Here is a 17,276-nt window from a genome sequence, read left to right on the forward strand (position 1 = left end):
GTGGACTACTCCCTTCTCATCGTGGTGGCCGCCGGGATGATGAAGATGGCCACCGGTGATGATTCCCCCCTACGGCAGGGTGCCGGAACATGGTCTAGATTGGTTTCTCATGGCTATAGAGCCTTGCGGCGGCGGAACTTCTGATCTAGGTTAACCTCCAGGGTTTTTGGAATTTTTGGGAATTTATAGGGTCAAGAGGGGGTGCATGAGGCCACCGAGGTGGGCACAACCCACATGGGTGCGCCTGGGCCCCTAGGCGCGCCCTGGTGGGTTGTGCCCCCCTCGGGGCACCCCCCAGGCGCTTCTCTGGCCCATTGGATGTCTTCTGGTCTATAAAAAATCCACAAAAAGTTTCCCGGTGTTTGGACTCCGTTTGATATTGATTTCCTGCGATGTAAAAAACAAGCAAAAAACATCAACTGATACTGGGCACTGGGTCAATAGTTTAGTCCCAAAAAATGATATAAAGTTGCTATAAAATGATTGAAAAACATCCAAGAATGATAATATAACAACATGAATACTTCATAAATTATAGATATGTTGGAGACGTATCACATAACACTTTGTGGAATAAATTCCTTTTCTACCATAATATGCAAGGTTTACACAAAGAGGGAGAATACCGGCAGCTGGAATTCTGGAACTGAAACAACTATACCAGATATACCTATTCTTCACATCTCCAAATGAGATGAAATTTTACGGAGATTTATTTTGGAATATATAAAAATTATTGGAGAAAAGAAATACCAGAGGGGGCCACCCAAGTGCCCACTAGGCACCAGGGCACGCCTACCCCCCTTGCGCACCCTGGTGGGTAGTGGGGCCCCTAGCCAGCCTCGGGTGCCCATCTTCTGGTATATAAGCCCATTTTCCCTAGAAAAAAAAATAAAGAGAGGACTTTCGGGACGGAGCATCGCCGTCTCGAGGCGGAACTTGGGCAGGAGCACTTTTGCTCTCCGGCGGAGCAATTCCGCCGGCGATACTTCCCTCTGGGAGGGGGAAATCGAAGCCATCGTCATCACCAAACCCTCTCACCTTGGGGGAACCAATCTTCCTCAGAATCTTCAACAACACCATCTCATCTCAAAACCCTAGTTCATCTATTGTGTTCAATCTTTGTATCAAAACCTCAAGTTGGTACCTGTGGGTGACTAATAGTGTTGATTAAATCTCGTAGTTGATGCTAGCTGGTTTATTTGGTGGAAGATTATATGTTCAGATCTATTATGCTATTCAATACCCCTTTGATCTTGAGCGTGAATATGTTTTGTGAGTAGTTACTTCTGTTCTTGAGGACATGGGAGAAGTCTTGTCATAAGTAATCATGTGAATTTGCTATTCGCTCGATATTTTGATGATATGTATGTTGCGTTTCCCTTAGTAGTGTTATGTGAACGTCGACTACATCTTTTGGGCATAAGGGAATGCATTGTGGAGTATTTATTACATGATGGGTTGCTACATTGCCAGAAGCTTAAACCCTAGTTTATGCGCTATTCTGTAAGGGGCTGATTTGGATCCATATGTTTAATGCTATGGTTAGATTTTATCTTAATTCTTCTTTCTTAGTTGCGGATGCTTGCAAGAGGGGTTAATCCTAAGTGGGAGGTTTGTTCAAGTAAGAACAGCACCCAAGCACCGGTCCACCCACATATCAAATTATCAAAGTAGCGAACACGAATCAGACAGACATGATGAAAGAGACTAGATGAAATCCCCATGTGTCCCCAAGAACGCCTTGCTTATTATAAGAGACTTTTCCAGCCAATCCTTTTCTACAAAAAGGATCGGGCTACCTTGCTGCACTTTTGTTACCATAACTATTACTTGTCGTTACAAATTATCTTTCTATCAAACTATCTGTTGACGACAATTTCAGTGCCTGCAGAAAATACCTTGCTGAAGACCGCTTGTCATTTCCTTCTGCTCCTCATTGGGTTCGACACTCTTACTTATCGAAAGGACTATGATTGATCCGCTATACTTGTGGGTCATCAAGACTCTTTTCTGGCGCATGAAGAGACACGCCGCACGATCGAGAACCAAGTGCACCACCTCGCTACCAAACGCAACATCAACAAGCACCCCATGTGTTCTACCCCGGGGATCTTGTGTGGGTACACTACGCAAAGAACATTTCCCTAATGAGCACAAGTCCAAGATCCTACCTCGCGCTGATGGACCATTTGAGGTGCTAGCTCGCTACAATAACAAGCCTATAGGATCGATCTCCCGTGCGACAAGTATACCATGAGCGACATCTTCAACGTCAAAGACCTATCTCCCTTCCATGGTGATGGAGTTAATGACCCAAGGTCAGGTCTTTCCAGGGGGTGGGGGGATGATGCGGAGCATCCTACAGTCATCCCCATGGATGTACCCTCGTCTCCCAAGACACCAAGTGGATCAATGACTAGAGCCCGTGCAAGGGCCATCGAAATCGAGGTGAGCTCGCTCTTCTCTGAGCTTACACATTTCGCATGCGAGACATGGCTACTACCTCAAGTGGAGATGGTGTGTGTGATCAGGTACTTCAAGGAAGGCCTTGGAGCCGCTACGAACAATGGACAAGATGGTGAGGACGCCAAGCGCGAGAAGCAAGAGAAGGAGCTGCCGGCCAGCTACAGCCACCGGACGACCGGTCCTTACCAGACGTCCGACACCCTGAGGATCAATCAACCAGATGATCCAGCTGACGAACCTTACAGCGGCCGGACAACCGGCAAGTACCGGACGTCTGACATCCTCCAGCAAACGAATGACGACCCTCCTCTGAAAATCTAGTGCCACCAGTCTAGTACTAAAATAGCGAAAGAAGGAAGCCTTCCAGATGTTCGAGCCCCCGGACGTACGATGTCCTCCGGATGACCGGACGCTCGCGAGCCACCGGACGACTGGTAACCTCCGGACGACCGGAACTGCATGTGCGCAGCCACTCGGGTTTTGACCCATTTATCCCCCTTTCCCCCCTAGACTATATATACCCCTTCAGTTGGACGGACTAAGGTTAACAAAGTATATTGAGATTATCTAGAGAGAGCTTTGCTCATCTACCCCTCCTGTTGGAGACCAAGACCTCTTAGGAGAAGATCCCTAAGTGGATATCAAGACCTCCCTTGTGGAGAAGACTATCATCAAAACTTCATCTCCTTTGGATTTGGGAAGGACCTTACCTCTGTGCTATTTCCCTTGATTGTTCATGTCATACTTGTGGATCTCATGCATGCTATTCTAGTGGATGTGTGATTTGGGTTTTATTTGAGTGATTCCTCTTCTTGTTCTTGTTGATTTCCCCTTTTACCCCTCGAAGTGTGAAAAGATCATCAATTAGGGTTCCACCGTATATCAGAAGCTCAATAAGGAGATAGGCAACCTCGGTTTCGATAGCTCTTGCACGCGCTCTTGTCATCGGGCCACTTGGTGTTTGGGGGGATGATGGAATGACCATGGGGATGACCGAAGGATGCTCTGCATCAGGTGTGGTACAATGCGACATCGCAGAGGAGGCGGGGAGGTGGCGGCACGACGGGAGGCGGAGGTGCATCTGTCTACAAAGGGATCGATGAAGGAACGCTCGTGGTGGTGGCACACGAAGGAGGATCGAGATTCGGGGAGAAGAGGAGCGATGATCCTTGCTAGAGAGGGAGAGCGGTTGGCGCACATAAAAGCGAGCCACATCAGCCCCTATCCCCACTTCCCAAGCACGCCAGGCCGGAAACGCTGGAAAGAAGCAACACATCATTTGGCAGGTAGGCCTCCACAGAAAGTAAAAATCGTACACACACTTACAATGTTAGCCTAGATGCTCCCAAACGCCCTGATGCATGAGGTAGCAGTAATTTGTGGGAGCTTAGTAACTTAAGAGTGGCCTTTTCCGTAATAAAAGATATTTTGAAGTTTTTCTTTTTGGCAAATACACTTCGCGAGCAACGGTTCGAAGCCCTTTCACTATTGCGAGCAGACAACAGAAGATGACTGAGTGACTAACAATGAATCATTAGCGTAATTTTTGGACAATCTTTTTTGTAGTTTGCAACTTTGTGACCATTTGAAAATAACTGGCAAGCTTATGTATCTTGCATTTGCCTCATCTCTACCATTGTCCATATAGCAAAGTCCATAATAAATCAAGCAACTCGGACTTTTGGCGCACAGGGGCAATGGAGCACATTATTTTAAACAACTCGAATATGGTACTTTGAAGTTTCAAAAAATGCTATATTTTTAACACGAGTACATATGGATGTTCTCTAGGTACTCCCTTTGTTTCGAAATAATTGAAGTTTCGGGTTTGTCTTAAGTCAAACTTTAGTAAGCTTGACCAATCCTATAAAAAATATATCAACATCTACAATAAGAAATTTGCTTTATTAGATTCATTATAAAATGTATTTTCATATTATATATAGTTGTATTTGATATGGTAGATCTTAGCAAATTTTTCTATAGATTTAATCAAACTTTAAAATGTTTGACTTAGGACAATCCTTTAATTTTTTGCGGGTAATTTTAATTATTTTGGAATGAAGGAAGCACATGTTAAATTTCGTTCAATAGTAACGCTACACAAAAAAGACAAAGAAGCTGATACCATAAATAAATCTGAATTTTTTGGACCATGAAAATTACTACTCCCTTTGTCCGGAAAAGCTTGTCCCTCAGATGAATGTATCTAGGATCAAGTTAGTGCTAGATACATCCATTTGAAGAACAAGCTTGGGACAAGCTTTTTCGGACGGAGGGAGTACCTACGTAACATTTTCAAACTTGAAAAAGAAGGGGCGGACGCGGAGTTTCTGCTCCCGGGCTCATCTACACCGTGCTCAGAAAAAGAAATCAAAATAAATACTAGAAAAAATCAAATTATTTTTGTTCGGTAGATAATTTTGATTCATAAGGCCCGCTCCAAATTTCAACTCATTTGCACATTCGAGCAGCTCTTGGTAAAAAAGACAAATTCAGGGTATGTAAAAAAGTTTACTGTTTACGTAATGTTCTAACCCAATTTGTCTTTTTTGCCGAGAGCTGCTCAGATGTCCAAATGAGTTGAAATTTGGAGCTGATCTCACACATTAAATTATGTACCAAAAAGTCGATTTTTTTTTTAATTTTTCTAGTGTTTTTTTCCTGAGCCTAGGCATCGAGTTGGATTTCTGCTCATAGTGCACCTGCTCCGAAGCGACTTTCCGTACTCAGAAGCTTTTTTCGAGCTAGTCTCTTCGTCCGAAAAAGCTTATTCCAAGTTTGACTTTTAAATGAATGTATTTAACACTAACTTGTTGCTAGATACATTGGCCCTGTTTGGTTCGGCTGTGGATTTCTAAAAACAGCTGTGAAAAATCTGCTGTGAAAAAACAGCTGTGAAAAATCTGATGTGAAAAAAATATAGGTCATTTGGCAAACCAGCTGATACAGCTTTTTCAGATTTTGGTCTGCAGCGGAATCAAATTTTTGAAAAGCACGTCATGGGCTGCTTCCGCTTTTGGTTTAAATTTTGGCAGCGGATTTTTTAAATCAGATTCTGCTGGGTTCGCCCTTTGGTTCAGATTCTGCTGTACGGTAGCGGAACGTCGATAAAAGCTGAACCAGGCCATTATATAAGGTTTTTCGGACGGAGCGAGTATTTAAAAGGCAAGGCGAGACGCCAACGCTGAGGCCAGCAACTCAGCAACACATCTTGGGCAGTCTTCATTCCTCTCCTCTCCAACTCGTCGCAGCCGCAAATCGCAAGGACAGCAGGAGCTAACCCGACGAGGCCACGCGACCACCACCCACCGGTCTAGCGCCTCCTCGTCGTCGCCGTTGCTTCCCGCCCGTTCTCTCGGTTCCGCCTGAAATCGCGATGGTGAGAAATTAAATTAACCTTTGCTGGTGGGCATGTCCATTTCCTCTAGTGTGTGTCGGTGAGTTGAGTTGCTGAGATCGGTGTGGTTGGTGCAGACGAAGAAGCAGCGCAGGGAGGCTGGTGCCAGGCGGCAGCAGCAGGCCCGCCAGCGGCTGCGGCCGCCGCCGCCGCTGCAAGCGCGCGACGAGCGCTCCGTCTCATGCACCACCTTCAACATCCTCGCGCCGATCTACAAGCGCATGGATTCTGAGGTGAGCTGGATCTCTTACCCTTTTCCCTCCCCTTGGAATCTGCTTGTTTCATCTTGTGTTGGGAGGAGTTGCCGCCGGTATTTTGTTGGATCGGTGAAGTAACGTGTCCGTGGGCATTGGGCACAGAATGGCAGGGAGAGCCAGAACAGGGCCAACTGGTTTAGCAGGAATGAGAAAATCATCGACCGCCTCCTCGGCGATCGCTCCTCCATCATCTGCCTCCAGGTGAGGGGAATTGACCGATCATTCACTTCCATGGATGTTTGCGCAAGGATGTGATTGATAGGTTGTATTGGTATTGTGTCAGGAGGTGTGGTTGGGGAATGATGAGCTAGTAAACATGTACGAGAAGCGGCTCGGTGATGCGAATTATAGGCTGTTCAAGCTAGCCCGCACAAATAACCGCGGAGATGGTGAGCTCTCTCTCTCTCTCTCGCCCATTTCAGGTAGTATTATGACAAAGTATCTTGTGGTATGGATTAAGTAAGCTGACGTGTGTTGTTCCTTTTAGCCACCACCGTCTATTTTGCCTGCTCCATCCAAATGGTTGTTTGTTCTGAGATTGCTATAAATATCTGAAAACTCGAATATTTAGGCCACAGAAAATGCAGAACATAGAGTAAAAAGGTAATAGATCTGTGTGAATATTGGGGCTCCAACATTGTTATTCAGCCTGCCCTTTTCAGTTCACGTGATCATAATTCAGATTGTATCCATGTTGATGTTGTAATCTCTTGTGTTGAATTCCTCTGATGTTGACGTCTCAGATGATTATCCTTACATTGTGATTTGTTTTCCTGTTTACTATTTGAAGGAAATGTAATATAGTAATATTACTTGTAAGCTGTTATGTTCAATGCCTTCGATACAAAATTACAAATACATGCAATAACTGTGAGTAGCCATAATTGGCTGTTTTGTTCTGGAATTTATTGGAGAAGGCACACTCAATTTTTTAATTATAGCGTTGTTACAGAATGCTACTGGGACCAGTCTGCAAATTTACACTCAAATTGTATATTCCCCACCCAGGTCTTCTAACTGCTGTACATAGGAATTACTTCTGTGTCTTGAACCACCGGGAGCTTCTTTTCAATGATTTTGGAGATCGAGTTGCTCAGCTATTGCATGTTGAGTCAGCCATACCTTTCTTGCAAAATCGGAGCAGCAGCTATGTCCAGCAGCAGAGCCTCATTGTGAACACTCATTTGGTGTTTCCCCACGATCACAGCCTTTCAATAGTTCGACTGAAGCAGGTATGATTAGTATGCTGTTGTACACTTAATCATTCAGCCTGCCAATATTTCAGCATGGTATGTAACAATTGACTGCCATGCCCATGGTAGGTATATAAGATCCTTCAGTACATAGAAGCTTATCAGGAAGAGCATAAACTTGGTCCAATGCCTATCATCTTATGTGGGTGAGTATGCAGTAAACATGCTACTTTTTACGTTCTTCTATGAATATCAGAGTGAAATATTAACATATGATCAGGACATTCATATTATAGTGATTGGAATGGAAGTAAGCGCGGCCAAGTTTACAAATTTCTTCGTTCACAAGGATTTGTTTCATCATATGACACTGCTCATCAGTACAGTGACAGCGAAGAAGATGCACACAAGGTAACAGGACAATTCTGTTTTACTACTAATGCTTGATAGCCCAGCAACGCTTAATATGTATGTATGCTTGCATTGTATTCTAATTTTCTTCTCCTTTACCTCTTCTTGAGTATAGTGGGTGAGTCATCGGAATCATAGAGGGAACATCTGTGGAGTTGATTTTATATGGCTTCTGAATCCAGACAAGTGCAGGAAGCCCCTGAAAACTAGCTGGAATGAAGCTGTCTTTGGTATTATGAAGGTAAGCAAACATGGTCCACACTGTGTCATTAATTAAAAAAAGGCATACTATCGCTAATATTAAGTAATAGTTGACCTTGAAGAACAAGTTAGCCTGTTAAGAATACGTAATTCCTTGTCTGTTAACTCTGAAAGTCTAAACTGTTCTCTTTTCAGTATCTTCTTCTCCAAGTTGCATCTCTTCCGGAGGAGAATGCATTTGCACTTCTCAAAGCTGACAGTTCAGATGATCGTATCACATATTCAAGCTTCTGCCAGGCACTTTGTCAGGTATTAAGGACACTATGTGTGTGCTATGTAGAAAACACTTACAGTACTTTAGAAAATACTTTTTCTAATGCTACAATAAATGCAGTTAGGAATGGTCCACCCCGATCGTGTAAATTCTGAAGAAATGGAAGATCTATGGAGTGAAGTTGACCACGATGGGAATGGTGCTGTTGACTACAAAGAATTTCAGGTAATTACTCTTCTGTGTCTTTTCTTTTTGGGTGGGTGGTGGTGGGGGGTTGGGGGGATTCATGTCACATGGAAAGATATCTTGGTTTCAAAATTTGAATATGTTAGAATAAAACGCTAATGCAAGATTATAGACGACACACCGAGGCACGCTATTTCTAAACGAGATTCACCGATATGGCTACATCCCCGGGGCAATGACTACGGGCGCTCCTCCCCAAGATACCGCAACACCGGCCACCCGAGCGCCGGCACAAGCCGTCGGCTCCCCTGTGTACTTGCTGCTATCAAGTCGTCATAGGTTACAACGTGTGGTGCCTCTCGATATATAAGAGGCCTAGGATATAACGTGTCCGACACTTACACGACTTGTACCTATCCTCACCAGTTACAACTCCAAGTCCATGTAACCCCTTGCGTACATAATATTCGACACAAGTATAACAAACTCCACCTTGGCGAATATTCTCCACCACCTAGAAGTCATCCATGCTCGAACCTCCATGTACTCCGGACTTGGGTTGTCTTCTTTGTAGCTTACTGAGAGCTACCCGACGGGTCAGACCCCGCCGCTACCGTGAGACTCCACCGCTACTCCTGCAGCTCCACTCTTCATGGCTCCACCTGCAATAGTGCTCCCTTGCAACTTTTAAAGATGCGAAGCCGTCCTCTCTCCTATCATCACGATCACCCCATCTTCCATGATTTTCATGGTCTTCTTATCCCGATCACAACGGAATTCCATACCACCATCATGAAGAACACCAACCGAAATTAGATTCCTTCTTAGCCTTGGCACATGCCTGACTCCTCGAAGCATCCGCCCAACTCCGTCAAACATCTTGATTTTGATGTCACCTACTCCAGCAGCATGATACCTGTGTCATCGCCCACATAGGCTAAACCAAACCAAACTCACCAGACTTGTACGAAGAGAACCACTCCATGTTGGGCGTCGCATGAAAAGAGCAAGCTGAATCCAACATCCACGCTTCAGTTTTTGTTGACCGCCTGTCTGATAGTACACAGGCATCACTACTGTTGTTCGAGTCAATCATCATGAGTAGCCAGGTTAGCACTTCCCCATCCTCCAGTTCTGGGCATTCCCTCTTTATATGTCCCCTCTCCTTGCATCTGTAGCACTGCACCTTTTCTTTTTCTTCTCCGTCTATTGTCCCTTCCTGAGCTGATAAGCTTTAACTGCCAACCCCAAACCTTGAGTACTCTCTTTTTCAGCGGCATTCTTTTGTTTCATCAACTCATGTCCAAGCAACGCTGTAGTGATGTCCTCTTTATTGACGGTTGTCTTTCCATGTGTCAACGTAATGACCAAATGCTCATAGGACGGTGGCAACGAAACAAGAAGTAGTGCCTTATCCTCGTCATCAATCTTCGGATCCAGACGCGCTAGATCCGTGACCAACTGATTAAAAGCATTCACATGTTCTACAAGATATGATCCCTCCCGCATCTTCAACCCATATAACTTTTGCTTCAAATACAGCTAGGTCGCTGACTTGGACATATAACGACTTGCCAACTTGTCCCAAATTCTCTTAGGAGAGTCTTCGTCCATGATATGATACATGACCTGATCCGCAAAACAAAGTCGTATGGTAGCAGCCACCTGCACTTGCATACCCTCCCACACATCATCGTCAACCTTGGCCGGCTTCGTCTCCTGCAAACCCTTCAAGATTCCCTGCTGCGCTAGAAGATCCTTGACTCTTGTCTGCCATAGACCGAAGTTACCCGTGCCATCGAATTTCTCCACATCAAACTTGGTGAACCCTGGCGCCATGCCGAGCCGCGATCTAACCGACCTGTTGCCGCCGGTCTTACCGCCCTTGTTTTCCTCTGCGACTTCCTCACGAAAGAGATCACTGATCCCATATTCCTTGTCTGAAGCCACGCCGCAGTACACGATCTACCAAGAACCCTGACTTGCACCGCACCCTATGTACCCTTCAGAAATCATCGGGGCTGATCAAACTAGCTCTCGCCAAAAACTAGACCAGTCCACCTTTTTCCTGAATCTGCAGATTGATTTTTGTGTGCACTTTGCTGCCAATCTTCTCCAGCCTTTTATTTACGCTGGATCACCTGGGCGCCATCTTTTTCTTCCCGGACACGGAAATAGAGTCACAGCCTGTTATAGTTTGCACCATATCCAATCTCGAACGGACCATCATGCACGCACAAGTATCCTTTTTTCTTTTTTCCATTTTGTTAATCGCAACGAGCAGCAGGCTTTATTCCATGGACCAAACACGTATACACGCACACACGTATCACCTTGTAGATCGGCTGACTGTGTGTTAATCCCCTGAACTCCTGCGCCGACACGATTTCCTTTCCTTGTGCGGTGCACCTCATCCGAGGAGATCAGCTGCCGCACACCACGAAGTCGCATACGCAGCCTCACGCCGTAACCTTTCCTTTCCTCTATCCACGTTCCTCGGAAAATTCTGCCGCTGATCTTGACGATAGCTTCGCCTCGTCTCCGATCTTGGTTCGTCGCCTTGTCTTCGATCTTGGTTCTTCGCCAACGATCTGTAACTTGCCCTGTCGCGCGTACTTGTCACGCGTACCCATCACACGCCAACCTTGCTGAAACAGTCGCCACCTCGCACATCGCCTGTGCACGAGACATTTCATACCCTGGCTACCCACATCGCTGACACAATCGTCCATAGTGCCGCGCCGCCGCCCTTGTACAACACCGAGCACATCATCTCGATGCTCTCACACTCCGATCTATCTGGCCATCCTCCACGTCTGGCCGCCGGTCTGATCGCAAGCCGAATCTGTCGCGTCTGCAACGTCTTCAACAACCACTACATCGATCCGATTGCCACATCTAGCCGATCCTTACCGACCACAGCCCATCGAACGGTCCAGGCCTCCTGGCCGAAGTGTCCGACACCACCGACCGCATCCGTGATCGCCGTCATGCTCCACCTTGCGCCAATCGGACGTTCCGGCAACCGTCGAGCATGATCCTCGTACCTCAAGATGATCTTCCGCATAGCCTTCTCGCAACCTTGCTCATGATACCACTTGTTAGAATAAAACGCTAATGCAAGATCATAGGCGACACAATGAAACACAATATTTGTTAATGAGATTCACCGATATGGCTACATCCCCGGGGCAATGACTATGGGTGCTCCTCCTCAAGATACCGCAACACCGTCCGCCCGGGCGCCGGCATAGGTCGTCGGCTCCCCCGCATACCTGCTGCTATCAAGTCGTCATAGGTTAGAACGTGTGGTGCCCCTCGATATATAAGAGGCCTAGGATACAACATGTCCGACTCCGACACGACTCATACCTATCCACACCAATTACAACTCCAAGTCCATGTAACCCCTTGCGTACATAACATTCGACACAAGTATAACAGAATAAACAATGAGGTCAACAAGATTTAGAACGTACAAAACATTAATGACCAATTGATAACTCCTAGCAGCACATGCCATGTGATTAAAATTTGGGTTCAACAGAAATTTGAAGTTCTATAAGGTCAGATCGGCCTTGGAAACTTATGGCAGAGCATGTTCTCGGTGAGAACACATCTCTAATGCCCAGGATGGATCTAAACTTTAATGGTAGATGACTGCAAATAGCCTGAAATTTCTTACAGAATTGGGAATACTTTTTGTATCAGCTTTGCTTGGACATGTTTTTTTTACAGCCAGTATGCTCTTTATCAGTTACCTCAGAGTAAAATTGCAATGACAAAGAAAACTGAAATCATTGTGATTTAAGTTCATGACCACCTCAAACCTAAATACCAAATGGCCAAGGTTGTCCTATCTCTAATGTTTAAAATTATTTCTCAAAAGTGGACTTCTTCTACTCAGAATCTCCAGTTAATATTGTTTCTTAAACACTTGAAGCGGTGTATCTGGAGCCCAAAATGCTACAACCAAGAAGAGGAGGATGATACTGAAATCGACGTCGCTGAAGGAAGCATCGTCACATTTGAGCCGAACGACGAAACCTTTGGCTTCACCGTGAAGGAAGCTGTTCTGTTCCCCCCAGAAGTTGAGAAGGGCATGTGGCCTGAGAACTACAGCCTCTCAGATCACGCGCCCCTTACTGTGGTGTTCTCCCCTGTAAGAATGCCTTGCTCTCCACGCACTCCTCAGCACCCCTAGCTATCAAACGCCAGTACAGATGCAAGCTTTGTACAGTTTTAGGTATACGGTGAGATATACACCAGAGATGTTTTATTTTAGGTACCCGAAAGTGGTAAGAAGAGGCGACAGACATGAGTTGCTGTTGGCCTACCTTTTGGGGCATGCTGATGATGTCTCTGCAAACAGTTTGTATCCAAAGCTGTCTCCACATGTTCATAAATGTAAATTTTTCTCTCTATTCATGGCGTAAGATAAACTGAATTGTGAGGGCTTCACACGGAAATTTAGGGATAATTGCTGATTAAGATCAAATTAGCTTGTTGTGTTGTTTTCTTGAGTCAAATCATAGCATGAGTTCCCTCCAAGATTGATATTCTATATATGCTTTTTCTTAGATCTATCACGTTCTAAACAATTTTTAGATTGGTTGTACCACATGCAACCCCCGGAGAAACTGGGAAGCAATGCCAACTTACCCTTTTTCCTCATGATTTTTTTTTTAGAGAAACTTCCAATCTATTCATTGGCATTTATGGCAGTACATAGAACTGAAGGAAATATGTCCTAGAGGCAATAATAAAGTATTATATATTTCCTTATATCATGATAAATGTTTATTATTCATGCTAGAATTGTATTAACCGGAAACATAATACATGTGTGAATACATAGACAAACAGAGTGTCACTAGTATGCCTCTACTTGACTAGCTCGTTAATCAAAGATGGTTATGTTTCCTAGCCATAGACATAAGTTGTCAGTTGATTAACGAGATCACCTCATTAGGAGAATGACGTGATTGACTTGACCCATTCCGTTAGCTTAGCACTCGATCGTTTAGTATGTTGCTATTGCTTTCTTCATGACTTATACATGTTCCTATGACTATGAGATTATGCAACTCCCGTTTACCGGAGGAACACTTTGTGTGCTACCAAACGTCACAACGTAAATGGGTGATTATAAAGGTGCTCTACAGGTGTCTCCAAAGGTACTTGTTCGGTTGGCGTATTTCGAGATTAGGATTTGTCACTCCAATTGTCGGAGAGGTATCTCTGGGCCCACTCGGTAATGCACATCACTATAAGCCTTGCAAACATTGTGACTAATGAGTTAGTTGCGGGATGATGTGTTACGAAACGAGTAAAGAGACTTGCCAGTAACGAGATTGAACTAGGTATCGAGATACCGACGATCAAATCTCGGGCAAGTAACATACCGGTGACAAAGGGAACAACGTATGTTGTTATGCGGTCTGACCGATAAAGATCTTCGTAGAATATGCGGAAGCCAATATGGGCATCCAGGTCCCGCTATTGGTTATTGACCGGAGACGTGTCTCGGTCATGTCTACATAGTTCTCGAACCCGTAGGGTTCGCACGCTTAACGTTACGATGACAGTTTTATTGAGTTTTGATGTACCGAAGGAGTTCGGAGTCCCGGATGAGATCGGGGATATGACGAGGAGTCTCGAAATGGTCGAGACGTAAAGATCGATATATTGGACGACTATATTCGGACTTCGGAAAGGTTCCGAGTGATTCGGGTATTTTTCGGAGTACCGGAGAGTTACGGGAATTCATATTGGGCCTTAATGGGCCATACGTGAAAGGAGAGAAAGGCCTCAAAAGGTGGCCGCACCCCTCCTCATGATCTGGTCCGAATTGGACTAGGGAAGGGGGGCGCACCCTTCCTTCTTTCTCCTTCCCCCTTCCCTTCTCCTACTCCCACAAGGAAAGGAGGAGTCCTACTCCCCCCTATGGCGCGCCTCTCCCCTTGGCCGGCTGCCTCCCCCTTGCTCCTTTATATACGGGGGCAGGGGGCACCCCAGAAACACAACAATTGATCCTTGAGATCTCTTAGCCGTGTGCGGTGCCCCCCTCCACCATATTACACCTCGATAATACCGTTGCGGAGCTTAGGCGAAGCCCTGCGTCGGTAGAACATCATCATCGTCACCACGCCGTCGTGCTGACGAAACTCTCCCTCAACACTCGGCTGGATCGGAGTTACGACTACATCAACCGCGTTGTGATAACACTTCCGCTGTCGGTCTACGAGGGTACGTGGACAACACTCTCCCCTCTCGTTGCTATGCATCACCATGATCTTGCGTGTGCGTAGGAATTTTTTTGAAATTACTACGTTTCCCAACAGTGGCATCTGAGCCTGGTTTTATGCGTTGATGCTATGCACGAGTAGAACACAAGTGAGTTGTGGGCGATATAAGTCATACTGCTTACCAGCATGTCATACTTTGGTTCAGCGGTATTGTGAGATGAAGCGGCCCGGACCGACATTACGCGTACGCTTACGCGAGACTGGTTTCACCGTTGCGAGCACTCGTTGCTTAAAGGTGACCGGCGGGTGTCTGTCTCTCTCACTTTAATTGAACCGAGTGTGGCTACGCTCGGTCCTTGCGAAGGTTAAAACAACACCAACTTGACAAACTATCGTTGTGGTTTTGATGCGTAGGTAAGAACGGTTCTTGCTAAGCCCGTAGCAGCCACGTAAAACTTGCAACAACAAAGTAGAGGACGTCTAACTTGTTTTTGCAGGGCATGTTGTGATGTGATATGGTCAAGACATGATGCTATATTTTATTGTATGAGATGATCATGTTTTGTAACCGAGTTATCGGCAACTGGCAGGAGCCATATGGTTGTCGCTTTATTGTATGAGATGCAATCACCATGTAATAGTTTTACTTTATCACTAAGCGGTAGCGATAGTCGTAAAAGCAATAAGTTGGCGAGACGACAACGATGCTACGATGGAGATCAAGGTGTCGCGCCGGTGACGATGGTGATCATGACGGTGCTTCGGAGATGGAGATCACAAGCACGGTGCTTCGGAGATGGAGATCACAAGCACAAGATGATGATGGCCATATCATATCACTTATATTGATTGCATGTGATGTTAATCCTTTATGCATCTTATCTTGCTTTGTTTGACGGTAGCATTATAAGATGATCCTTCACTAAATTATCAAAGTATAAGTGTTCTCCCTGAGTATGCACCGTTGCGAAAGTTCTTCGTGCTGAGACACCACGTGATGATCGGGTGTGATAGGCTCTACGTTCAAATACAACGGGTGCAAAACAGTTGCGCACGCGGAATACTCAGGTTAAACTTGACGAGCCTAGCATATAACAGATATGGCCTCGGAACACGGAGACCGAAAGGTCGAGCGTGAATCATATAGTAGATATGATCAACATAGTGATGTTCACCATTGAAACTACTCCATCTCACGTGATGATCGGACATGGTTTAGTTGATATGGATCACGTGATCACTTAGAGGATTAGAGGGATGTCTATTTAAGTGGGAGTTCTTAAGTAATATGATTAATTGAACTTAAATTTATCATGAACTTAGTCCTGATAGTATTTTGCAAATTATGTTGTAGATCAATAGCTCGCGTTGTTGCTTCCCTGTGTTTATTTTTGATATGTTCCTAGAGAAAAATTATGTTGAAAGATGTTAGTAGCAAAGATGCGGATTGGATCCGTGATCTGAGGATTATACTCATTGCTGCACAGAAAAAATTATGTCCTTGATGCACCGCTAGGTGACAGACCTATTTGCAGGAGCAGATGCAGACGTTATGAACGTTTGGCTAGCTCAATATCATGACTACTTGATAGTTTAGTGCACCATGCTTAACGGCTGAGAATCGGGACTTCAAAGACGTTTTGAACGTCATGGACCATATAAGATGTTCCAGGAGTTGAAGTTAATATTTCAAACAAATACCCGAGTTGAGAGATATGAAGTCTCCAACAAGTTCTATAGCTGAAAGATGGAGGAGAATCGCTCAACTAGTGAGCATGTGCTCAGATTGTCTGGGTACTACAATCGCTTGAATCAAGTGGGAGTTAATCTTCCAGATAAAATAGTGATTGACAGAATTCTCTAGTCACCATCACCAAGTTAGTAGAACTTCGTGATGAACTATAGTATGCAAGGGATGACGAAAGTAATTCCCGAGCTCTACGTGATGCTGAAATCGACGAAGGTAGAAATCAAGAAAAACTTCCGCTGTCGGTCTACGAGGGTACGTGGACAACACTCTCCCCTCTCGTTGCTATGCATCACCATGATCTTGCGTGTGCGTAGGATTTTTTTTGAAATTACTACGTTTCCCAACAAGAACATCATAGGTAACCAAAATTACAACTATATCCTTGGACCACTTAACGAGTGCTACACGCACTAGAGTGAGCCAAAGGCATGACACTGTCATCACCCCTCTTTTACTTGAGCCGGTCAAACCTTATTGTCGTAGATAGTTGGAAAGTCGTGCGATGGCCCCATAGGGCTTATCCGCAGAAAAAAGGCCCCATAAGAGCATCTCCAGCCGCGCCCCCAACAAGGCCCCCAGGCGACTTTTCGGCCGCCGGCGCTAAAAAATCGGCCCAGTCGCGCCCCCAAGGGCCCAATTTTCGCCGGTTCGGGTCGAAATTGGCGCCGGCGGACCCAACCCGAACCCGGCGCGCTGGGGGGCGCTCGAGGGCACCAGGCGAATCGTTTTTGGCGCGAAAGAGTCGCGGGCCCTCCTTGCCAGCGACTCGTCTCGCTTCTCGCCGCTTCGTCGTCCTCATCGCCTCGTTTCCCGCGGCGAATCAATGCCAAAGCTGCCGCGCGTTGCCGCGCCGATCAGCCTCCGCCATTGATGCCTCACGGGCGGCG

General features: G+C 45.6%; 1 protein-coding gene across 2 annotated transcripts; it reads left to right on the forward strand.

The window, feature by feature from the left end:
- The first annotated feature begins 5,630 nt into the window (after positions 1-5,630).
- On the forward strand, positions 5,631-12,884 carry LOC123180909 (uncharacterized calcium-binding protein At1g02270). Of its 2 annotated transcripts, none has more exons than XM_044593091.1 (11): positions 5,631-5,851; positions 5,947-6,102; positions 6,229-6,327; positions 6,410-6,515; positions 7,135-7,358; positions 7,449-7,525; positions 7,616-7,730; positions 7,846-7,971; positions 8,127-8,240; positions 8,326-8,430; positions 12,335-12,884. In XM_044593091.1, the coding sequence occupies exons 1-11, from the start codon at positions 5,849-5,851 to the stop codon at positions 12,593-12,595; spliced, it is 1,386 nt and encodes a 461-aa protein (XP_044449026.1). In that variant the 5' UTR covers positions 5,631-5,848; the 3' UTR covers positions 12,596-12,884. The 2 variants fall into 2 exon arrangements, with proteins under 2 accessions (XP_044449026.1, XP_044449027.1); XM_044593092.1 differs by having other exon boundaries at positions 5,652-5,851; positions 6,413-6,515.
- The last annotated feature ends 4,392 nt before the right edge of the window (positions 12,885-17,276 follow it).

This window comes from Triticum aestivum, chromosome 1D (assembly GCF_018294505.1).
Source record: "Triticum aestivum cultivar Chinese Spring chromosome 1D, IWGSC CS RefSeq v2.1, whole genome shotgun sequence".
Taxonomy (NCBI): domain Eukaryota; kingdom Viridiplantae; phylum Streptophyta; class Magnoliopsida; order Poales; family Poaceae; genus Triticum; species Triticum aestivum.